This window comes from Scophthalmus maximus, chromosome 7 (assembly GCF_022379125.1).
Source record: "Scophthalmus maximus strain ysfricsl-2021 chromosome 7, ASM2237912v1, whole genome shotgun sequence".
Taxonomy (NCBI): Eukaryota; Metazoa; Chordata; class Actinopteri; order Pleuronectiformes; family Scophthalmidae; genus Scophthalmus; species Scophthalmus maximus.
The window spans coordinates 4,547,966-4,573,275 of record NC_061521.1 but is presented as its reverse complement, the minus strand read 5'-3'; the positions used below and the strand labels follow the sequence as shown (position 1 = coordinate 4,573,275).

At 40.2% G+C, this 25,310-nt stretch overlaps 1 protein-coding gene across 3 annotated transcripts in view; it reads right to left on the bottom strand.

Annotated features, from left to right (window-relative positions):
• Positions 1–25,310, bottom strand: part of cadps2 (Ca++-dependent secretion activator 2) — a 218,154-nt gene that overhangs the window by 107,502 nt on the left and 85,342 nt on the right. For 2 of the 3 annotated variants that reach the window (XM_035642193.2, XM_035642194.2), the window contains one exon: positions 10,669–11,001. In XM_035642193.2, the coding sequence (XP_035498086.2) occupies positions 10,669–11,001 (333 nt within the window). Of the gene's footprint in view, positions 1–10,668; positions 11,002–22,669; positions 22,870–25,310 lie in introns of those variants that run through there. The other variant, XM_035642195.2, reaches the window with a different exon arrangement.

Here is a 25,310-nt window from a genome sequence, read left to right as displayed (position 1 = left end):
ATATAATCATTTGAAAAGTAGAGTCATTTTCTCATAGACTTCTATAGAAACTGACTTCTTATGCAACCAGTGAGTCACCCTCTGCTGGTGATTCCAGAGAATACAGGTGTCAGGCACTTCTGCTTTGGCTTCACTTTCCGGACCTGGTGTCTATATTTATATACAGTCTATAAGAAGGATCTACAGAATATCATCTTTTATGGAGTTTATGAAAACAGAGCCTTTGAGCATCAGGACAAAGACAAACCCAGTGATTCTGGAAAAGCTTTAATGACTTCAGATGTAATCAGATTTTGCTCAGCACATTAAGGAAAATCTAAAATGAATCACATTTTTGATTGGTTACAAATAAATTAATCACTAAACTTGTAAAAACAAACCATTTTGACAGGATGATGGGAACTGCACTTTAGCTTTGCAGCAAACAAAAATATTAATAAATGACATTTAGCAATTTATTTGTTATGGTCACTCCAAAATGTAAAAGCATGAAACCACACATTAAACAGACATGTTCCCTCTGATGAATGTGTGTCTTTCAGATTAGGTTTCATTAAATTCCGTGATATGTGATTTTTTAAAAGACATAAACCACAAATGAGTCTTCATGTGCTGAAATTAAATGCTGTGGAAGCCGACCCAGCAGGATCCGGCAGTCTGGTGCTCATTTCTGGGGAAACAAACAAACCCTAAATGCTATAATTTTCAGAAAACTTTGTTGCTGCAATCAGCACTAATCACTGCATCACAGCACACAATTAAATTGGTTATTCATAAGTTAACATATTCAAACTTCTGAATTGATCCAGGAAATTATATAAAGAGAGCGGAGATAAAATCATGTCAAATGCTTTGTTTTGAAATAATCTTGTGAATATAAAAAATATGGCTATCCCCAGGCAAAAGAGGTGAAATTATTTGGATTTGAAGGAATACTCTGTCAAATTCAGTTGATAAGGAGCTTAAAGTTTCTCACAGAGAGAAAAATGGTCTGCTGATATGTAGCATGTAGAGGATGTACTCTTAAGTAAAATCCTCTCTTTATTATGTTAATTACTGAATTAATGAGTTGTTCTTAAGACAGGGACCTTTTTTGTTACACATTTTATTTGCCAAGCTTAGGAGAGAAGAGAATATTTATGTAGCCGATTGGTAGATTTAGAAGATTCATAATATGATTTCCCCTACATATGTTTTTACAGTATTTCCCGCATAGGTTTAAATGAACATGGATGGGTTTTTGGTTGGTTTAATTTCCAATAATTTGTGACATTATTCCATTAATAAATGGTTAACGGTTCAAATGTTTAGTCGATTGTTTATGTGTTATAACAAACTGTGTTCAGGCGGTAGCAGTGTTGTGTTATAATTGGCTGCTCAGCCAAGACTTTGCGAGGTGCATCTTGGTCTGTCGTGCTTTTTATGTTTGGGCTGGGCTGCAGATACATGGAGAACTACGGCGATGTCAGACTGAGGTGTAGAGATGCAGGTAGAAAACCACGACTTGCCGAAATATGCACGTTTTAAATACTTGAAATAAGTTACCTGGTCAATATTTCGACTAGGTGGATTTTCAGAGTTATCAGTGTTGCTGGCTACGATTTCCGATGTTAGCTGGAGGTCGCCATTGTCTCAAGTGTTAGCAAGACAAATTTGCCAAGTGCGCAGTCCAGTGTGACCAACGTGGAGCTACAGAAACCACAGTGGAGTGAGTGTTGCTAAAAATTCCACAACAAACATTTCACTGTTATTTAGCATGTATTCATTCATTCGTCTTTTGTGTTTTTGTTTCTTGGTGTAGCCGAATACCACTGCCGTATTTTGTTTTAAGTTTGCTTTTAAGTTTTTGTACTCTGTTATTTTTCCACCATTTTCCTATGGTATTTGTTTGGTTTTTTTGTAAATTGTTTCTTGGCCAAATTTCCCAAGACAAGTGGGTTTAAGGAACAAAGAATGTCTGCCATGTCTGATACTACCATTTTCTTTGTCAAGATGTCTTTTTGTGGACAATAAAAAGTCGCAAAAGCGCAATAAATTGTGTCCTGTGTGGCAACTGATTTCCCAGGTACCACATTTAGTTTAAGGCTAAACTGTTAAAAAATAATCTGTAATTTTGCAGTAAAACATCATGACATGTTTGACCACTGCAACATCCCTTTTGGTGTGTTGGAAACCCATGAGGATTGTTCACTCTGTATGCATGTCATGAAAATAGAGCTCAAAACTAAAGTTCCGGAAGTGAAAATCCCATTCATATTCTCCATCAGCATTTTGATTTTTAGCTATAATGTCGTAACCATCCAAAGTAGAGCTATGATATTGTGGAAAATTGGTATAAGCAACTGTGAAAGCACCAAGTCTGTACGATATCAACCTACATGCTCACATGTAGCTTAGATCGTAAACACGACGTGCATGTCTCTACGTCCGTGACTTTCAGCCGTGATGTTCAGTCTGAAGCTCGTGATGTTAAGTTGAGTCTTAATATTGAAAATTTAGAAAAATTCAGATTAACATTTTTTCAGAATCAAGAAATAATCGTTGAAAAGGCTATCGCAGTGCATCTAAGATTGATTATTTCTCTCACCCCTACTGACTTAAAGGGGCAGTAAGCGATTTTGGAGAAAGCTTGTCTCCCTTTGTTATTGCTGATTATTTTATTGCGCTGACCAGGCCTCGAATCAGCAGCCTCGGGTATGTGAGACCGACGTGCTAACCACTAGGCTAAGAGTTCTGAGTCTTAGCATCACTTCCTAGCATGTTTGTTAAGCTGTTGGGGAGTGATGTTTACAAACTGCACACGCATCGTTGCAGATCGACTGTATTTATATAGCGCTTTTCTAGTCATATAGACCACTCAAAGCGCTTTACAGGGAAGTCACCATAACCCATTCACACACATTCATACAGTGCTACTATTTATCGCACATTTTTTTGTTGGATGAGCCGTCAGAGGCAATTCAGGGTTAAGTGTCTTGCCCAAGGACACACCCGCCCGCTGTGTGTTGTGGTCCGCACCATTTTTTTTAAATTTAAATTTACAGAATGAAGCCAAATCATCTTGATCACCCCCTGGTGGCTGGCTGCAGGACAGATCATGAACCCCACCTCCTCCATTTTGTGGATGGAACATGGAGGAGGCCACCCGTATCCAACATATTTTGGCTTCATTTTTGTATAATGGGAGGAAAAGGGAGACACAACGTCCATTGACACCTTTTAGGAATCCAAAAGGTGTAAATTTGGGGTCAGTACAAAACTCTAAAAAAAAACTAAAATTACGTTGCTCCTGCTGAGAACTAATTTACAGCAGCTATATATGCAGCTGGTTCAAGCAGAAAGCTGACACAGGTGACTCACTGCAATACTTGTGATGCAAAATGCAAAGGTGGCCAGGGCAACATGCCTAACCTGAGGACAGACCTGGTCAAACACAATCCAGTGTAGGCATGGGCCGGTTTCTGGTTTCAAGGTAAACCACGGTATCAAAAAGCCACAGTTGCTAAACCACTAACAGCTCCCTTGATACCGTCCTGACGGTACCTTAAGTTTTAAGATGTCTCGGTGCGTCGGAGCAAGAAGGCGCTTCCCGACAACAGTACGGTCTGGAAGTCTAGCAGGAAAAGACCAAGGGTGAGGTTGAATTGTCAAATTGGCTTAGGAAGTTTCTTAAATCTTGAAGTGACCCGGGAGTGTTTGATCAGCAGCCATGATAAGAGCTGTTTGGATTCTCTAAATGCATAGGAAAGGAGCTTCAATGCTTCCTTTCCTATCTCCTTCAGCAAAGGGTACACTGGATCTTCCTATGCGAAAAGTCTAGGAGATATAGACACAGAGTTTTTCTACATTTGTTTAGATCACAATTTGTAAACTCAGGTGTGTCAAAACATGAGTAAAACATCAACAAGTGGATCAAACACAATGTTCTCATGAACACACTTACATTTGCATATATCTATATGATAGGTTTGAAATCAGATTACACACATGCCCATACAAACAGTTGACTATAACACTTTTGTTCACTAATTGTTCCTCAGTGGACAACAGCCACAGCCTTCATTCTGTATACAAATATATTGTGCATTTAAGTGGTGTTTATAATCAGAAAAATGTGTTCCAGGCTAGGAAAATTCACATAAACAACCCCCCAAATCAGATCAACGACTGAAACGTTGAGTTGTTCACATCATGCATGCAGAAAAATGCCTGATGAAAGTATATGTTTGTGGACTGTAAGAAACTTTTGACCGATGGTGAAAATTCAAAGATTGCTTTTCATGTCTTTGCTAACATGTGATCAAAATGTTTAATATGGTTACAGGTAGTAACTGTTGGTTGTTGTCCATATAGAGTGGGCAAGATATGTCAGAATAGATACGTCATTATTTGATAGAAGCCAAATTATTAATGAAGTGGCTTTATGATATCTGCTGGTGCAGGAGTAAAAATCATTACATCTTCTTTCTAGTATCTGCGTTGTTCCTACATTTTGATATTAAAGCATATTAACACACAGAATATTAACACATAATATCATAACCTCTGGAAATGGGACCATTGAGGAGCATGTGAGGTGATCTGAATCTTCAGCATCGGAGGTTCCCCTTCATCCTGTAATATAAGCATCGGCCCAAAAAATCCAATATCGGTCGGGCTCTAGAATGAACCAAACTAATTTGGGTGACTACATCATTGTTTCCAAACGTCTCGGTTTTTGCCCGTCCACATTTTGTGGCAGCCCTGTAATGTGGACGGCAGATGTAAACGTAGGAGTAGTGATGCATTTTAAAATGACAACGTAGTAATGAGGATGAGTCAGACTCATCAGGTGGGTATCTTGCTAAATCTTGTTTTTTTCCCCTCTCCCTGCTCCTCCTACAGCCTTTCTTCTCTTTCCATTCTGGTCTCTTACAAATTGAAATGATAATAAAATCTGTCCTGACACATTGTGGTTGGTGTATAGGTGAGGATGATGTCTCAATGGGCTGCAAAGTTATCTGCACATGGAAGCTATTTATGTTCAGAGCCAGTTGAAGAGTAAACGAAATAATGAGAATCACTGAGCATTACTAACACACTGTTTTGTCTGAAGGGTGGACTTCAGAGACTGTTAATACTTCTGGACAAATCTTTCAAGTCTATTCACCAATCACTGATCAAATGTCTCAGGCACATTCAGTGGTAACTAACCATGCAGTTTTGGTTTGATCTAACCACGTTCTAAGAGATCTAAGGCGATGAGGAACAGGCCTATCTGTCTAGTGTTTTCCCACATCACTTCTCTTCTCCATCGACGGCACTGGTTCCCTGTTTCATCATGTCAAAACTCTGTATTGTCAGTGAAGCGAACTACTCCCTCCAAGTCCCCAAAACCCTACTCTTCTTGTTTGCCTTGGGATGATTAGCATGCCCCATCACTCCAAGGACCCTGGGATCATTCAACATCAGCAGTGTTTCCATTATTTAAACTTCATGCTCATTTTGAAGTATCACATTATTAAAGGTTTGAAAATATTTTAAAAAGATTATTTTATTTTATTATTCAATAAATGAGTTCAAACACTATGTAAACACAGCAACCTTGAGGTCCCAGAGCTGCAAAACAAGTCCTTATCACAAAGACTGGAAGTGACTGAAGTTAACAGTATGTGTGGAGGTCATCAATCAACAGTACGATAACCTGCTTCGCTCAGAGGAAAAGCTGAAAGATGTATGGATGCATAGATTACTGTTTTTTTGAGCATTCAGGCTAAAACCGCCACAATCAACACAATAGATTAAAAGCAAAGCTTCATATATAACGCACTACTTCATACATAAGACTAAACGCTGCTGACATACAGTATGAACAGCTAATCTAAAATGACACGTGGATGACGTGAACAAATGTCTCATTCACATATGCCTCAATATGAAGTTTGCATATGCATAGTTTTTGTTCACTGAGAAAGTTATACTTTTACAAATAGAAAGACTTGGTCTTCGGGTTATTGTCATGATCAGTAAGAATTGTCTCTGTTTTTAGTATTTCCCACTCTGGTGGTCATTTGAGAGAAGTTCTTTATTTTCTTGTCCACTCGTTACTCTTGTTTTTCAGTGGTTGTTTTTGTCATGTGACAGCTAGGTCGTAGTTCAGACACTTCAGTCAGGAAGTGTTTAGTTTTCCAGAACGTGTAATCAGTTCGCAGCTCCAGCTGAGCTACCTTTTCCGTCCTCTGTTTGTGCTTTGGAAAGCATCGCTTGTAAGTTGTATTCTCATCTTTTGTGTCATGCTATGTATTCTGTTGTTACATTTAAATATTTACGTTTTTTATATGTGAATATTGCTGATGTGAGTAGCTTATGTTTCTGTTGTAATTTGATTTTTTTTCTGCTGAATGTATGCCAGTATGCTTTTTATTAGTGCTTTAAGCTGGCGAACTTTATGTACATTATTTACAGTTATTTACAAATGGTGTACAGTTATCTAAATATTACTTTAATGTAGACTTTGTACATTATAATTGCATAGCCATCATTCATATACTGTTATATTTCTAGATGTACATTATTTACAGTAATTGGTGTTATCGTTCTGTATCATTTCAGTTTTACAAGAAAATATTATATATTTTCATGAGAATGAAGATAACAGTATATAAAATGCAGCTTTACTCCAGCCTCTGTCTTTCTCCGGAAGATTGTTAGCTATCTGTCGATTTGTGTACGGACACACACATTAGGGACAGAATAGTTAGGGTTTGAATTGAGTTGAGGTTTGGGTTAGGCATTTAGTTGTGATGGTTAAGGTTGGTGTAAGGGGCAAAGGAATGCATTTTACCAATTAGTGTCCTCACTACAATAGATATACAAGGTTTGTGTGTGTGTGTGTGTGTGTGTGTGTGTGTGTACCTTTCTAGGTAGAGATTTACCTACCTGATTGCTTTTTTCCTCCATATTGCAGAGGAACCAGGCAGCAGAGGAACTGTAGCTGTCTACTTTTATGTTTTTATGGCAAACACGTGCGAAGAATCACTGTAGCAATGATCAAGCTACAGGCATATATCCACTGGTTTACTGCTGTTATTGTCAGATTTTACTGTGCAAACCCCATTAGCTCACTGTAATTCTAAAAAGTAATGTTAAGAGGTCGGTTTAATCTCATGGTGCCACTTCCTTTCTGGGAAGGCCCCTGCTTATCTGTTTGTGTGCTGTGTCAGTCATCGGGCCTCATGCAAGAACATGTTCATATTCTGATCCTAAATTTCTCCTACATCTGTTTGTACCGTGAATTCGTACGAAACAGGCCTCGTCGGATTCATCAAAAGCTTCTATCATTAGGGAAATGTGTAAATCAGGATGTATGTCACCTGTGCGTATTTGAGCGAGCGTGCCCGTGGATCGCAAATTTGCATAATCAACGCCCCAAAAATACCATATAAGGTTTTGCTTCCTGCTCCATGTCAGGAAGATTTCATTCATGAAAACAGCGTTAATTAGTAAAAAGAAGACATTTACGAGATCAGAGATTGAAGTTCTGTTTCCACAGATCCATAAATGAAAGTATATATCTTATCAGCATCAGCAGGAGTTAAGTGACAGACTAAAGCAAAGCTGTTAATACAGAGTTAACTGTGAGTCGCACTGTCAATGAAATGAAGAGGAAATGCATTGATATGAAAATGGCTTATAAAAAACAAACACTCCCCAAAAGAAATACAAGCCTTAACCGGCGATTTGACTAGTTGACTAGAGATCTAATTTGAAAGATTTGTAGGTATATGATGTGAAAATAGTTTGCATGGTGACAATAAACATGACATTGTGCGCAACATGCATGCCAACTGCCAAAGATGTGCGCTCACGTGGCTATTGTGCAACACTGTTAACACGTTCTATACATGTAAAATTATCGTATAATTCAAATTGCTGAATTAAATAGAACGAGAAAATATATACAGTACATATAGATATATTCTTTATTTAAATATGCATTATTGATTCAAAGTGATGAAAGTGACTCATAAGTGGAAAAGCTTGGTTTGATTAACAGCAGAGCAATTTACGTGACTCCTACAACAGGTCTCAACCACTCGTTAATTGTGTGCGTATTTGAAAGAAATCATAAGATCCGAAAAATAATACAAATTTGTGTGTACGTACGGTTCTAGCATGAGGCTCATTGTCTGTCTGCCTGTCTCAGGTCAAAGGTCAGGAGCCAAATTTGGTAATTCACAGCCAGATCTGGAGCACCTGGGCCCAGTGCTCTGCAGAATATAAAAGTCCTGTCATGTGGCTCATGATGAAGGTGGACACCTTGGTGTCAGAAAAAATTATCTGACCATCTTAAAACATTTTTTAGGGCCGCGTAAATGCGAACCAGTGCATTAAGCCTGCTCTGCTTCAGCCTATCCTGGCTGTAAGTGAACATTTTGAACATCTCATTGTGGATTGTGTGGGTCCTTTGCCATGTGCGAAGTCTGGCTGCAAGTCTCTCCTTGCTGTCATGTGCCTAACCACCAGGTAGCCTGTTGCCTATCCGCTGAGGTCAATAACTACTGCTGTGGTAAAGGTATTGACTCAGTTTGGCATCCCAAAAGTTATACAGTGACCAGGGGTCAAATTTTTCGGTCGTCAGCCAATCATGTTCAAGAGCGCTTTGGAAAGGTGCCATCAGACTCTGAAATCTCTCCTGCTTGCATATTGAACCGAACTGGATTGAGACTGGGAAGAGGGTCTTCCGTGGCTGATGTTGGCTGCAAGGGGTAGTTGTATAGGAGAGTACCAGTTTTAGAACAAATTGGTTTTTGTACATACTGTGCGGGGGCCCTTGGCAGTTTTAAAGGTCTGATTGTCGGCTCAGAATCTGTGGCGCATGAAGGCCAAGCATAGTGAGCTGACTGAGTTGGTGCAGAAATGTCCCCGTTTGTTTGGAGATGTTCCTTCTCTCACTGATTGGATAGAGCATGACATTGATGTCGGAGAAGGGCTGCCGATTAAACAGCGGTTTTATCACTTCACCAGAGAAGCTGAAAAACTTGGATTCTGAAGTTGAGTACATGCTCCAAAAAGTCAGCGCATCCGTGCGCTGTATGAATGCTGGCTAAGTGTGAATTTGCTATGGCAACAATGACATATCTGGGCCTCGTGGTGGGGAAAGGCTGTGAGGCTTCGGTCCAGGCCAAGGTTATTGCAGTTACTCAGTATCTACCACCTATAACGAAAAAAGAACTTCAGAGTTTCTTGGGTTTTGTTGGGTAATATGCTTATCTGTTTGTCCCAAAGACTTTTGTTTTGCTTAGTTTGGTCTTTGATATTTTACTCCACAACACTTCTTATGCCACTGACTAGCATGCCTCATATTGCTGTTACCTTTCTGTTCATTTACTTTTTCTATAATAAATAGCTTATTTTGTTGGCATTCTGTGTATTTTCCCATTTTATCAATTCCTATGGGCCGGGTTACGACACTGTCAAATTTCAATTCCTTCCTCACGCTGCCGTCTTTATCCTCACCATCCTTCATGTGAAAAGGGTTGATACAGACTGGATGGTGCTCACCATCCAGGTGCTCACCATCCATTTTGTGGATCGAGCAACCATCTAATTACTGAGCAGTAGTGTGCCAAGACACTGATACATGACATACTGATGATGCATAATGAGGCAGTTTGCCTTGGGAGAAATTGATGACGGGCATGTGTCGATGGCTCAGATCTTGTTCTTACTGTTCAGTTGATTTGTCAGAACCTGCCTTACTCTGTGTAGGTACTTTGCTCAGGCTGACTTTCTTCTGGACTCTTCGTGGTTTCCATTTGCCCGCAGGATCCCAAGGTATCTCTAGCTGTCCTGAACCTCTGCTATGTTGCCTTCTGGTAGTAAATTCCCTTCAGTTGTGATCATCCTGCTATAGATCCTGGTGATGTGGATCAGACTCGATGTCATGCTCATATGATTAGTACTTGTGCAACTGGCCTTGAGTTGGCATTAACTATTTTTCAACAGTCCTATTAACACAAACACACAGTATAAAAAAACGTTGCACCTACATTACCCACAACAAAATTCCACCGGCAAAACTGACTTTGTACTAGCTCCAAACCACCAGATTTTTTTCAAATATTCCTCAAATTGTCTCCATACCCAGCTGACACCGACTCAAGTGACATTACTTTAGAGATTTCTTGCACCACCCACTGGAGGCAAAAAAGGCTTTATGTAAATCCAAGAAATTTCAATTGATTGACCATAGCTCCTATTGAGCATTCTCACTAAAGCCTGAACCAAAATTCATTAGGCTAAAAATACACTTCTCCCGCTCAGAAATATATCATGTGATTGTGATTTCTTTGGAGAAAAAGTACAGCAGAGAGAGTCACTTTGAGGCATCGACTCTGATAACCACTTTAATGAAAGAAATTATTTAATCGCTACTAAAATGCAATTAAGATGAAAAAGCAGCTGCAGAAACCAATTCTAAATTGAAAAAAACAATACCTTCAATTGTACAAATAATTTTTCCGAAATAGTTCAATAAAACCAAAGCTTCTCTATAGCAGTATCTAGTGGACAATAAAGGGACTACAGCTGAAGACAATGCAGCATTTGCTTCATGAATTCATGAGATTGACCCACAAGTATTCAATAACAAATATAGAGTGTGTTTGTGTGCAATGTTAACATTACCTGGCAGGCGTTATATAGCAGCTGGTGCTCGAACTTTCGGATGCCGAGTATCTGCTGGAACATTTCATACAGCTGCTCCTTACTGAGGATGAGCTCTGACACGGCACTCAGGTGGGCCCGTTGTGTCTGACGCCGCATGTCCTCGTCTCCCCTGTAGATGGCATCATACTTGGCAATCCAGGAGCTCAGTACAGTCTCTTTGCTCAAGCCGTCAATCTCCGGGAGGCTGCGAATGCGCCGCTCAATGTTCTTCTTGAAGACCTCGCGGAAGTCGTTGGCAGAGCAGCCGCCGGTTTGAAGCATCCGGGAAACACGCTCGCTCTTCAAGAAGCCCTGCCAAGGACAGAGACAACAATCAGCCCTTAGAACAAGGATTATAGTTTAGTTTACCCCTTAATGAAGTTTTCATTTTCACACTAGAAGTTCTTCTAATGAAGCGGTTCCAAATTAGGAAATGTAGTTTTCAGATCTGTTTACAAAACCGCTGAGAGCAACTTCTAAGTCATTTTCAGACTGACAACAGCATTGCATCAGGAAGTGTGGCCTGCTCCTTCATTTCAACTTCCTTAGCAGAACCTGAACCCAACTTCTCCACAGAACAGAAGGCATCATCACTTTGCTGGCAATGATACAGTATTTGGTTATAGTAAAAACACAGGTGTTAGTAATGACATAACTGATGGCTCTGTTGTAAAACCATGATCGTATGACAGTGAACCATTAATACCAGGACTCAAAAACTTTAGCAGCTAAATGGAATTCGACCATAGCTCATTTTATCATTCACACGAGTAATTTTCTTACTATGACATGTCAACATGTCTTCTATGAGGAGGGGTTATTTTCCAATCAGTATCTGTAGCAATAAACGAACATTAGCACAGCACTTTGATTTCTTTCCAATGACAATTGGGCCTAAATGCGATGTAATTGATAAATGAGAGGAACTCTGGCCAGCATTGACCTGGTTGCCAGGGTGAAGTGAAATTTTATGAACATACTTCATTATTAGCCCCAACTAGGAAAAATAATTCTAAACTCTTATATGCTTTTCATCCAAACTATTCAGACATTAAAGGGATAGTTAAGTGATTTTGACCCTATACATGCCCGAAGTGCGCTTGAAAAAAAAAAACGTCTGTCCAGCGGAAAACTAAAGCAGTGAAAAAAATAAATCCTTTAGTGTACAAACGAACATTTTTGGGGGGGGGATTAGTTTTTCGGAGGTCCCCTCTGGAACAGTGGGACTCAGACTTTCCCTACTTCCACTTCTCCTCCAAACTCTGTGAACATTGCTGATCACCATCTCCATAAGGTAAAAAATTAACTATGCATTAGTAACTCATACAACCCCACAATCACTGAATTATCCCTTTAAAGCTGACATCAATATAAAACATCCAGAGTGTAAACAGGACTGCATTGTCCTCCTCCACAGAGGAATTCAGTGGGTCCAATGTTAAACTCTCTGGATGATTCACATGTTTCGGATTTTGGCAGAAGGTCTTATCCAGAACAACTTTCACCTAGTCTGGCAGAACAATAAGTGGCTCAGACTGAAGCAGCATTGGCAGCTCTGCGCGACATTAAACAATCTCTCAGTTGGCTGCTTCTCCTCTTCCTGTGAGTCGCTCAGAAACTCGGAACAGAAGAACATTAGTGAGGAAATGATTCATCTGGTGGAGGCTGAGAGATCAGAGATCAGCAGCTGAGGACAGTCTGAATACAGGCCTAAAATATTATGCTGTGAATATTTGTAAGTTCATGTGTATCAGTAATTATGCTTTCACTTCTTCAGATGTGAAAATGCTTACTTATAAAGCCCAATATGGGGTCAATACCATTTAGTATTTCAGTATTTCAGAGTCCCACCTCCAACATGGACTGCTGACATAAGGCAGGTTAGCTCCATGAATTAATGCTGTTGAAATCCAGATTCATCAGACGAGGCTACATTTTGTCAAGTCTACAACTGTCCAGTGATGGTGAGTCTACGTCCACAGCAGCCTCAGATTTATGTTAATTTCATCCAAGGTTCAAAGTGTTGTACATTTTGAGATGCCCCTCTGCTCACCAAAGTTGTAAAGAGCAGTTACTCGAGTTACCACAGCCTTTTTGTCAGCTAATGTTCTTCCACTGAAGTTACTAACCAGTAGAATCCATCTAGCAATTGGAAATCTCCCAGGAGCGATGCAGGTACAAGACATGAAAACAACATGCCCCACTTTCGTGTAATGATTTTAGATTTACTAAGCCCAGGGGTGTGAAAATACAGCTTTTAATGTGCACTTCAGTCTGCAGAAATTTTGTGTAATTATACATAATGGATAACATCTCCAGGGGAAGAAATCAGCAGGGTCTGCAGATGAATAGTCCTGTGAGGAGGCAAGAACCCACGTTTTTTACCCTTTAGTAGACTCATTCAGCAATTTGATTTGTTCTAGAGCTCAGAATGTCCTTTGATTAAATAATAATCTTATTTTTAACAAACACCTTCTATTGGGAGTTTTTATCTTACACTTTGTCTTCAAAGTACTTCACAGAATATATTTGCAGATGTGCAATAATCATTTAAGATAATCAGACTTATAATTGTCTTATCTTTTAACCAATAACAACTACTCTGGAAAAAGCTAAAGCCTGACAGATCTGGGGTGAGTTGTGGTGATAATAAACTGGAGGCTTGTTCCTCTGTGCTTCATTATTAATGAAGAATTACTATTAATTTATCTTATTGTTTTGCCACAGAGTTGAGCAGGATTTATATTTGACACAAGGAGTTAAAACGTAGGTTTTGGTTTATAGTTGAGATTTCGTTGTTAGCACCCCTGCAGTAGAAACATCATACTTTGCATAATCAATCAATATCATTCTTTATATTTGTATTTATTCTTTATGTTTCTTTTTTTACAATTAAATGTATACAGTCTTTCTATTACTATAGAAATGTATCATTATTATTATTATTATTTCACCTCGTCTTATTGCTGAATAGAAGACTAATCTTGTGTGGTCTTGTTTGTGTTCAGTCATTCATAAAGGTTGGCGACTGCGGTTAGCAGGCAGTTGCAGAGCTTTGCAAGATGTGTGTTACTGAAAATAATCAAAGTCTTTCAACAACTTCCCTAACATCGTCTTTACCAACAAAGGTCGCTGTCAGAAACTTGTTGGAGAAAACATTGATATTGTGGTCCCCACTACCTGTACATTTATTCACTGCTAGGATATCATTTATGTGCCATTATAATAAAATAAAATTATTCATTTGTGTTGGTCTTTTGAAAAAATGAAATGAAGAAATTCGATTAGTGCACAGTTGTGAATGTGCTCCAAGCTGTAAACCAGACCAATTGGCATGCTCATGTTAAGCCACTCCTGAGATGGGCCCTCAGACAGATTTTCAACCATCCTGAGTTAAGGCAGGCCAATCACACATTTATCCAGGCTACGTTTAAATAGAGCAATTTGAAAAAGATTTTCAAATCCATTTCAAAATCCATTTTCAAATCCATTTTCAAATCCATTTATAAATCCTTTATAAATATAATATATATATTTATCAAATAATTCGAAAAAGCTTTTCGAAAAAGCTTTTCGACTCTCCTTTCAACATTCCGAGTCCCTCTTGGTCCCTGTGTTGGTTTGCTGAAACAATGCAAATGAGCAAGGAACAAGCTCTCTGATTGGCTAGAGCCTGACCTATCATATAGATGTGTGGAAAATGGATTTGAAAAAGGATTTGAAAAAGGATTTGAAAAAGGATTTCGAATTAGATTTGAAAAAGGATTTTGAAATGGATTTGAAAATGGATTTGAGAATGGATTTCTAAATGGATTTGAAAATGGATTTGAAAATCCTTTTCAAATTGCTCTATTTAATGATGGATATGAAAATGGATTTGAAAAGCTTTTTCAAATTGCTCTATTTAATAATGGATTTCAAAATGGATTTCAAAATGGATTTCAAAATGCTGTATTTCACATTCCGCGTCCCCCACGGTCCTCCATAGAGGAATGGTGATTGGTGCTGGTTATATATCAGAGTATGTAGAGTGAGTATCGTAATTTCCGGACTATAAGGCGCACCGGAGTTTAAGCCGCAGCAGCTAAATTTAATGATTTGTACATCAATAAGCCGCACTGGACTATAAGCCGCAGGTGTTTTAATGGTTAATTACCATATGTAAGAGTTCGTGCACAGAGGGGATTGTCGGGAAAGAGATGGCTGCTTGAGGAAGCTCCCATTTATTAACATTTCAACAAACAAGTTGCATATTTGCATAACGTACTAAAACCACCAAAGTCCTCATCCTCAGTGTCGGAAACGAACAGGCTCAGGGTGGCTTCGTCAGCCACTCTCCTCTCTCCTTCGTTGTCGCTCTCAAAACCAACAAACTCCTCTTCGTCACTGTCCGAATCGAACAGCCTCTGAAGGGCCTCAGCTGAGCCTGTGGCGGCGTCCTGCTCTTCATCACGCAGCAGTCCAGCCTTTCGGAACCCGTTGGTGATTGTGGATGTTTTGACACTCCTCCACGCTAAAATGCTTTTCGCTGCTTTAACCGTGGACCGCGGACCGGTCATAGAGCCCGTAGAGTTAAAGTTGGTGGACTGTAACCTGTTAGATTTAGGAGGTCCCCTAGTGGCCGTTAGCTGTAAAAATCCATAGATTAGCCGCACCGTTATATAAGGCGCAGGGTCGAAAAATGGGGGGAAAAGGCACGGCTTATAGTCCGAAAATTACAGTACATTATTCTGTAATATATATGGAAATGCATCCATGACTTATTTAGACTTTATTTTCTTTCACGTATCACTTTACTAAATGTGACATTGTTTGATAGGGAAAGTGTCAAATAAGCAATTGCACAATCCATGTAAAATTTAATTCTGAATGTTAAACAATGTAGGGAAAAGTAACACAAATGCTTGAGGGCAGTTTGAATTAAATTTAGCTATGTTTGATTTACTATGTTAACTGTTTTGGATTCATTTTCTGAAGGTTTGACGCATCAATTACGTATATCCTTTTTTTCGAAAAGCAAAAAAATTGGGCAAAAGCAATCATTTGAAAAAAGGATGTTCAAATTGCTGACCCTTGTGGTCTGAAGGTTGTCCTATGACATTAAACCCCACGTCCTAACCAAAGCACACAAACAGCTCCAGTCTGTTCTGAGGGACGTCGACGCTGGCTCATCAGAGTGACAGACCTGCAGAGCATGAACCAACAGCAGATGGTGAGGAACCGCCATGGAGCTACAGGAGTAATGACATGGAAGAGAAATCACTTGAATCCGTAGAGTGTCAACAAGGAAAAACACAGGAAACAACAAGTGTGTTGGTGTCAGCAGCGAGGGGGGGGATGCAGAGAGGCAACACAGATAAAGTCCACTTTATGGTGAAAAATGGAAATGGGCAAACGTTAAGTGGATTAAGTGGGAGGTGAAAGATTCAGCTGCCACCTGAGAAGCCTACGATCAGCAGCTAATTTGCCTCTCTGCATCACTCAACACAAACTGTTCTGAACTGCAGAGAACACATCTACATGAAACAGCCAGTGCTGAAGGAAAGGATGCAGGGCAACCAAAAACCATAGAGCTGACTGTTTCAAATGATGACACTTGAACTAAGGAGACATATGATGCTTTTTCCAAAGAGATTACGCCATGAGGCTGCTGACTGACTTGCTGGTTTACGATTAATTTAGCCATCCAGGTGGGACAGGCAAAAGATTTGTTCAACAATCAGCTCAGAGTCATGTTTCTGGTGAGCTCTTAATCCTATTAACAGACAGTAAAAGGATAACCAGGGAGCCAATAAAGGCCTTTTAACAAAGCTTAATGAATTCAGGGTTAGAAATAGTGTGGTATATGATCATTCTAACGTCCCTTGGCATGACTTGGCAGCAGTCAAGGGGTATTGTTCCAACCCTGATGATCGGCAGTGATGACAACATGACACCTGCGTGGACATGCCAATTTTCACCCATTACCATAGTGTGATGTCTTTCAAAGCACACAACTGTCACCTGCCCATCATAGCGCTACTGAATCAGAAAAACACTGGCTATGCATAAAGTCTTCTTTCTCATCAAACTCCACCAGCATCAGAAAAAAACCCAAGTTGACCAGTCACAGTTCTTGTAGTCCCCTATATGTAACTACAATGTCATTAAGATCAATTACATTATTCCCTCGGAAATTGATGAAAATGTAAAAATCGAACAAAATAAAAAACGCCATGTCTCGCAATATGAAAGGAAGTGAAAAGAAAATTCATGAGTGCTCTTATTGTCCCATCCTTTTAATAATGTAATGTAATAATGGTGTCTAGTATGAAGATGGACTAACAGTGGAGCCAGTGGCTCATTAACCAGCAGAGATTATTCTTCCATTTCAGCATAATTACTGTTTTCAGTTAGTCTGATTGTGTTCTGTTGAAGTGGACACAGCTCTGATGTTTCATTACAGGAAAAGGGATCCTGTTGGTACTAAACATGTTGAACTGGAAGCATCCCCATACACTTCACTGGCCTGCAATTACCAATAAGCTCTGTGTCAGTAAGGAGGCCTCACAGTAAATGTTCCTTACAGTCAACAAATCCCTCGAAAAAGCACAACAATATGTGTCTCAATACGTTTTGACTTCCCCACCCTTCCTGTAGTCGTCAGCTCCAAGCCCATTGGTTCCTATATTTATCCTTAAAAACACAAATGTATATAATGTTATTCATATATGAATTTATTCGTCAGATAAGGGCTCAGTAATTTCCTAAAAACAGCTGCTCACTAGTTATTATGAAACGCTACTCAAACGAGGAGAAATTGTGCATTTGGCGGGGACTACTTTTGGCTGCGGATTACCTCTTTTTAAATGGTCTTGATGGTCACTGACAAGAATAAACCACAGCGCACATGCGTGTGTGTGTGTCTGTGTGTGTAAAGGTCACTCCTTCCTTGGTGGCTCTGAGCCTCCTGTCAGCCAGTGGGAGGGTCTGACCACCCATCCACACATCCTCTCAGCCTGGCTCGATGACTCTCCCACCTCATATTATAGACACTGTGCAGTGTGAGACCATCCTTATTTTAAGGTTTTGGTGCTCCTGAAAAACAGCCAGTCCTGAAACCCCAGACTATATGGTCTGAAGTTGCTCAAGTTAAGTGTTAACATGGATATGACACAACTAAAGACTATAACTTGAGACCTAAGACTTTAAATATAACACAATGATATCAGAGTGTAATTTGGTATAAGTGTATGTAAAGGTGGACAGACAACGCAGCCATCCAAACATCTGTCTGAACCTGAAGTACACATTCAGTGTACTTTATGTATTTTGTTGTCTTTTTTTTCTGGAGGTGACGCATGGGGGGGGGGGGGGGGGGGGGAATTGATTAAAGTACAATTTGATCAATATAATTTAGCAAATATTTTTAAATAATTGTTTTGTACAATTATGTTGTTTTTGTTATAATAAACATTTGTAATATATGTTAAAATGTGTATCTTAATACACATATTTTACATAAATATGGACATGAGGGGTGATATATAAATGTTATGAAATTATGGTTGTGTACTGCTACACACAGTGTGACTGTCCTTTACTGGGATTCAAAGCCAACTAAACTGTATCTCACTGTCTCACTGTATAGCCACAAGCTCTTCTACCTGATGTTTCTGTTATGCCAGCACAAGTCTTCAGGGTGTATGGTTCTACTGTGCCCTGGATGTCAAACATATAAAAAAAACTCAGTCTTTGCAAGGGACAGATTACTTCGATCGTCTATGATTGCGTACATCCTCTTGATGTTATGTCGCTGACCTTCTGGAAAGACATCTCATCTCATCTTCAACCGCTTATCCGGGGAAGGGTTGCGGGGGCAGCAGCTTCAGTAGGGGGCCCCAAACTACCCTTTCCCGGGCCACATTAACCAGCTCTGACTGGGCGATCCCGAGGCGTTCCCAGGCCAGTGTGGAGATATAATCTGTCCACCTAGTCCTGGGTCTACCCCGAGGTCTCTTCCCAGCTAGACGTGCCTGGAACAACTCCCAGGCGAGGCGCCCGGGAGTTATCCTTACCAGATGCCCGAACCACCTCAACTGGCTCCTTTCTACGCAAAGGAGCAGCGGCTCTACTCCGAGTTCCTCACAGATGACTGAGCTTCTCACCCTATCTCTAAGGGAGACACCAGCCACATTTCTAAGGAAACCCATTTCGGCCTCTTGTACTCGCAATCTCGTTTTTTCGGTCATGACCCATCTGTCATGACCATAGGTGAGGGTAGGAACAAAGATTGACCTGTAGATCGAGAGCTTTGCCTTCCGGCTCAGCTCCCTTTTTGTCACAACGGTGCGGCAAAGCGAGTGCAATACCGCCCCCGCTGCTCTAATTCTTCGGCCAATCTCACGCTCCATTGTCCCCTCACTCGCAAACAAAACCCTGAGGTACTTAAACTCCTTCACTTGAGGTAAGGGCTCACCTGGAGTAGACAATCCACCGGTTTACTGCTGAGAACCATGGCCTCAGATTTTGAGGTGCTGATTCTCATCCAAACCGCTTCACACTCGGCTGCGAACTGATCCAGTGTGTGCTGAAGGTCACAGACTGATGGTGCCATCAGGACCACATCGTCTGCAAAAAGCAGCGATGAGATCCCCAGCCCACCGAGCTGCAACCCCACCCCACCACGACTACGCCTCGATATCCTGTCCATGAATATCGCAAACAGGATTGGTGACAAAGCGCAACCCTGGCGGAGACCAACCCCCACCGGGAACGAATCCGACTTACTAACGAGAACCCGGAAAAAGCTCTTGCTTTGAGTATACAGGGATTGGATGGCCCCAAGACGTGACCCCCTCACCCCATACTCCCGCAGCACCTCCCACAGTATCTCCCGGGGGACCCGGTCATACGCCTTCTCCAAATCCACAAAACACAGACTGGATGGGCATACTCCCAGGCACCCTCCAGGATCCTTGCAAGGGTAAAGAGCTGGTCCGTTGTTCCACGTCCAGGACGGAATCCACATTGTTCCTCTTCAATCTGAGGTTTGACTATTGGCCGAACCCTCCTTTCCAGCACCTTGGAGTATTATTTACCCGGGAGACTGAGAAGTGTGATACCCCTGTAATTGGCACACACTCTCTGGTCCCCCTTTTTGAACAGGGGAACCACCGACCCGGTCTGCCACTCGTTTGGCACTGTACCCGACTTCCACGCAATGTTGCAGAGACGTGTCAACCAAGACAGCCCCTCCACACCCAAAGCTTTCAACATTTCTGGACGGATCTCATCAACCCCCGGGGCTTTGCCAGTGTGAAGTACCAGGCAAATCTTGGAGCAGGATTTTCCTGCTGGGGGAACAGCTGAGGAAAGAATATTCAACACAACTACTGTATTTTATCATGTGCAAAATAAAGCTTGACAATATTACATCATTGTGTACTTTTGTTATGCTTTTCTTTGAGCTACTGCATTGGTAGTAATGAACCAGTGAATCTGATTACCCCAAATAAATATATTTGTAATGCCTTGAATTGATTCCAAAGGTATATTGATAGTAGTAAGTAATCTTTACATTGTTGTATATTTATGCAATGAGAAACCAATCACTTTCAAAATACACTTTATTGCAAAGCAAATACTGAAGTTGCATAAATATTAAAATATAACTTTGAAATGAATAAATTAAATGAAAAAAATATATATTGCACAGCACAGTATTTACATATAGCACAGTCTGAAGCGAAACCATCTGGGGATGAAACCAGTGCAAGCGGCAGGGACCAACTGGCTCATCACGAAGATCAGCTGTGTCTTCGGCTCCCAGGTCCTCGGTGTGGGGCTGACAAGACGACCTCTGCCCCGCTCCCACAGCCGCTGGCCGGTGCGCCTCGTATGCGACTCCCTCTTCTCCTCCCTCGACTGCTCGTCGAAGCAGCCGTGTTCACTTCCTTATCGGAGTCCAGTGTACCAGTCTCAAAGCTCTAATAATGTTATAAAATATAGATAAAAGCGTCAGTCATCTTGCACAGCCACAAATGATTAATGTGAAGATAAAGCTGTTCATTTACAGGCCTACCATGTAACACTGCAGTAGCTAACGTGCTATCTAACGGCAGGTACGTAAACAAGCTAATTTAAACTGATGTACGGTCAACTACGTTCAAAAACACTGTTGACAATGTTGTTTTCACAAAAAGTCACAGGTAATACGTGAGGCAACGATAACTAAAAAACATCTTATAGTCTATCAATATGGACAGTAGTCCGTGTTAGCTTCAGGTTAGCTTCTTAGTGGTGGGAATGTCATGTTACGTACCTTGCCTGGCTTCGGCTGCCATGGTAGCGTGCACGGGCACGGAGGGGTGGGAGGAGCTGTGGAGGAGGAACCGAAGTGCAGCAGAGAGGGAGGGGGAGGGAGCAGGAGTCGTTGGGTTTTGAATTCTGAGACTATGTCCACACTTCTCTCAATCCTACCAACAGCAGCTTTAATGTTAGATTACAAGTTTGCAGCTGCCATTGTATTCATGTAAATATCAATCTACACATTTGTGAATATTTTTTTTGTGACTTCAAATTCAGAACAAAGGTGTGAATGTGTGAAAATTTCAACATACAGGTTCAAATATTTTCTACAAGTTCTCATATTGGTCACAGGCTCACAAATCCAGTCTACAAGCGCTTTCATTTTGCAACATATTTACCTCCATATTTAGGCATGCTCTCTAAGGCACAAAGGTAAAGAGAAAAGGCAGAATTTAAATAAAAACCAAGGCACGCTTAAGAAATCACCATTGTTTAACATAAATTTATATTTAGTATTTGACCCGTATTGGACATTAGAGAGATACAGTATAGTACAGAAACATATATTATAGGGCTGGGTATTGTCAAGAACCTCACAATTTAATTAAATTTTGATTATTCAGGTCAGGATTCGGTATCGAACCAATATGCTTCAATACCGATTCATTAAAACGTGTAGATGACAAAAATACTCAAAGAATTCATTAGAATACCCTTTGATATTTGTTAAATACCAATGTGTATATTATTGTATTGGTTCATAACAGAAGGATTGATTGATTGAATGATTAATTTGTAGTTACATTCAGGGTTTCCTTTAGGATTTTTTTCAGCAGGGGGGCAGGCCAAGTTCATCTATCTATCTAAAACTAAAATTCAAGGAAAATAAGTCCATCAAAGCAGCGATAGGGGCAGAATGTGATAACTAAAGTGCATCAGTGCACAACATCCAATTGCATGTTAAAGATCTTTACTGGAAGAGCTGTTAATGGTCAGCAGACTGTCACAGTGACACTGTGACAGGACATCAAACCGTGTAGCTTCATTGCTCCAAATCAATGTTGTAATGCCTGACATGTTTGTCCAGATTCGAGATGCGACTCGACTTGCAGCTATTAAATGCCCCTCATTTGCTGCACTTGTCGCCACTTTCTCTATTAAATTACAGCCAAACTTTTGACAGTTTAACTCGGCCCTATTTCACTCTGTGGCTTGGACGTTAGCATGCATTATTAAATAGTATCAAAACACAGGCGCCGTTACGTTAGTGCGATCTTTTAGTAACCGACAAGCAGAACCGAAATTAAGCTTTTTCTCACAGGTACCAGGTAACACTACGCTGTCTGCCACTGCAAAATTAACGTAGAAGAAACCCTGACTACCACCCGTTTCTGACGCCATCTATTGAATTAACAACAGTTTGGTTGAGTAAGGCCTCTGTACAGCGCGAATCACACTACAGCGGCACCCAAAGGTGTGGGGTTTCATTACAAAGGAAATAATTGATTTACAGATTTTCTTACTCTATAGTGAATTGGCAAAAAATATATTGCAATGCATTGATTAATAGATTTCTTTACCCAGCCCTAATATATTAAGTTAATAAGTTATTATATAGTTATAATATAATCTATAATATACCAATCTAGTAAATGGAGGTTTAGGCTGGGTTCAGATTGAGCCATCAGACCTGTGCAGAGCTCTGTACAGAAGCCTACAGCCCACGGTGTGAGTCCTGGTCCTTGTCGTTAGTCAAACAGCGGCCCTCCCTCTGCTGCTCCCTGAATTCCATAGGCTCTCCTCCATTTTGTCTGGCAACACAAATGTCAGCCATTATCACTAATGAATTGATCAGCATGAGACTTCCTACCTCCCTGCTACTCAAATTAATTGGCGCTTAAAAATCACACTAAATTATTTACACACCAGCAGAGTGCGAGGCTGCGAGTCAGGAGATCAAAGACACAGACGACGAGTGTTTTCAGCCTTCCGAGAGCACAGCTGCTCAAGAGGATAGCAAGGACTGTAGGACTGACTGAAAACACTCACAGAAGATCTGATATAAACAGCACTAAGTTTAAAATAGAGCCAGGCATTTCAGTGGTTCACAACCTAGCCACCACTCACACAATTTAAGTTGCACGTTTGAAAATAGAATCTAACAGAGGACATGACATTTCCCCAAGAGAAATTCGACAAAACAATGTTCAGCATAAAACTTTTTTTAAAAATTCTGTATCAGCTTTAATTAAATTCCGCAGCTGTAGTGCCTAGTCTTGTTAACAACTGTGACAGTGACTGTTTGTAGTATTAAGTAGACCCCAACCATTATATCGGTATCTGCGTTTATGTATGTCGATATGCGCAAATATGTAAATGTATGTTACATAATAAACAATGTTTAAGTTTACATTTAATATGATAAAAATATATTTTATATTATTAATTCTAAGAATATTAAAGGGGCAGTAAGCAATTCTAAAGCAAAACAAAAAAATATGCGAATATTTTTTTCGGCAACAGCCCAGGCTCTGTATATCGAAAACAAAAAATGGTGCAGGCCGCACCACACAACAATGTGAGTGCAGTTTGTAAACATCACTCGTCCACACTTTAAGAAACATGCTAGCGGGTAGCACTGCAACTCTGTGGTTTTGGCTTAGTGGTTAGTGCATCAGATTCTCATAATGGAGGTCACGGGTTCGCAGCCCGGCAAGAGCAGTAAAATTGCAACAACAAAAACAAGAGAGACTAGCTTTCTCCAGAATTCCTTATTGCCCCTTTAAGTTCTACCAATTTGGTTGCATTTGAGTTTTCTTTTGTTTCCTTCTCTATATAGCTTTATAGTATCCTGACATAGCCACATTAATACTCAAATGTGTATTAGTCTGGACCCTCTCAGTTCATTTTAGATTTCCAAGAGGTGTTACCAACGGGCACAGAGGAATCATGTGACGTCTGTTGAGCAATGCCAAAATGTCAACAGACTAGAGCAGCCTGTGATGATGATTCCGCAATTTACTCTATGTGAACCAGTGTTGCCATTTTTGTGGGAGAACTACTTTGAGTCAAATGCTCATTCATCAGCGGCAGCTTTGGTTGTTTACAAAAGTCGCTTCCCTCCGTGTCATGGTATAAACCCATTCCATTATCAGATGATCAGTTATTACTGGACTGGCAAGTTTTCCAACGGGGGAAATCACTTCCCAATGGAGGGGATCCAGACCATGTTCTGGCAGAACAAATTAAATAAGCTCCCAGAATTTGTCTGGGTCCCAGGCTAGCTTTATATTAGGCCATCTAACAATCTTATTTCGTGGAGGTTCTTAATTAAGCACATGTTCTACTAATTACACAGATTGTGTCCTTAAAAGATGGAAAATTTGGATATTCAATTTTAAAGAAGCTCTGTTTCTGCTTTTCAGCATGCTAGATGCTAGATAGCTGTTTAACAGCTAGCTAAGCTAACAACGGTAGTCCTAGTTGGGGACTACCATCACCAGCTGCAGTCCAAGGTGGTTGTAGTCTGGTCATGGGGAGAATAACCTGCTTGCAGGCAGCGAAACACAAGATGTGAGGCGTCATGGCTAGCTTGTTAGCAGCAACTGAACTTTCAAATTAAAATATTTATGTATTGCGCACAAAAATCAATCAGTGCAGTCCAAATATTCATACTCCATACAGTATGAACTATAAGCAAAGAGTGTGATTGGTTGTGACAGTATTTGTAAAGAGGAAATTGCATTGTGGGTTAGGAGCAGACAAACTGTCAAAAAAAAAAGCCTCAACACTGGAAAAATAGGAATCACAGCTTCTCAGGACTTTCAGAATAAAATCTGAGAGAAAACACAATGCTGAGATTTGTGTGTTGAACCTTTAGCCTTTTGCTGAAGTGACATTATGTGCTTCCACAAAACCACCATGTGCACAACTAGTCATGTGATCAGAGAAACTGTTGAATCGTGATGTCCATCATGGATTGTAATTTCACCCTAAAACATTGTGATATGATCTTTTGGCATACATTTGTTGTTTTTTGTGTGTTGTTTGTTTTGTTTTCATATGTAATTAAGATCAAATCAGTCATATTTTTCAGGGAAATGTTGCGCTAGTGTGAAAGATATTTACAAGCCATAAATATCTGGTCTTATAAAAAATCAGTTTGAGTTGATCAAAAATTACATGGAAATGTGTCTTGAATAAAAGACAGAGAAACAATGTTGAGGAGAATAGTAATTATTATTGACTGAATTCAACAGAACAGTTGGTTTGTCTTTTTGATCGTTACACTAGCCGCAGGGCAATGCGGTGTCTTAAATCACATTGCTTGA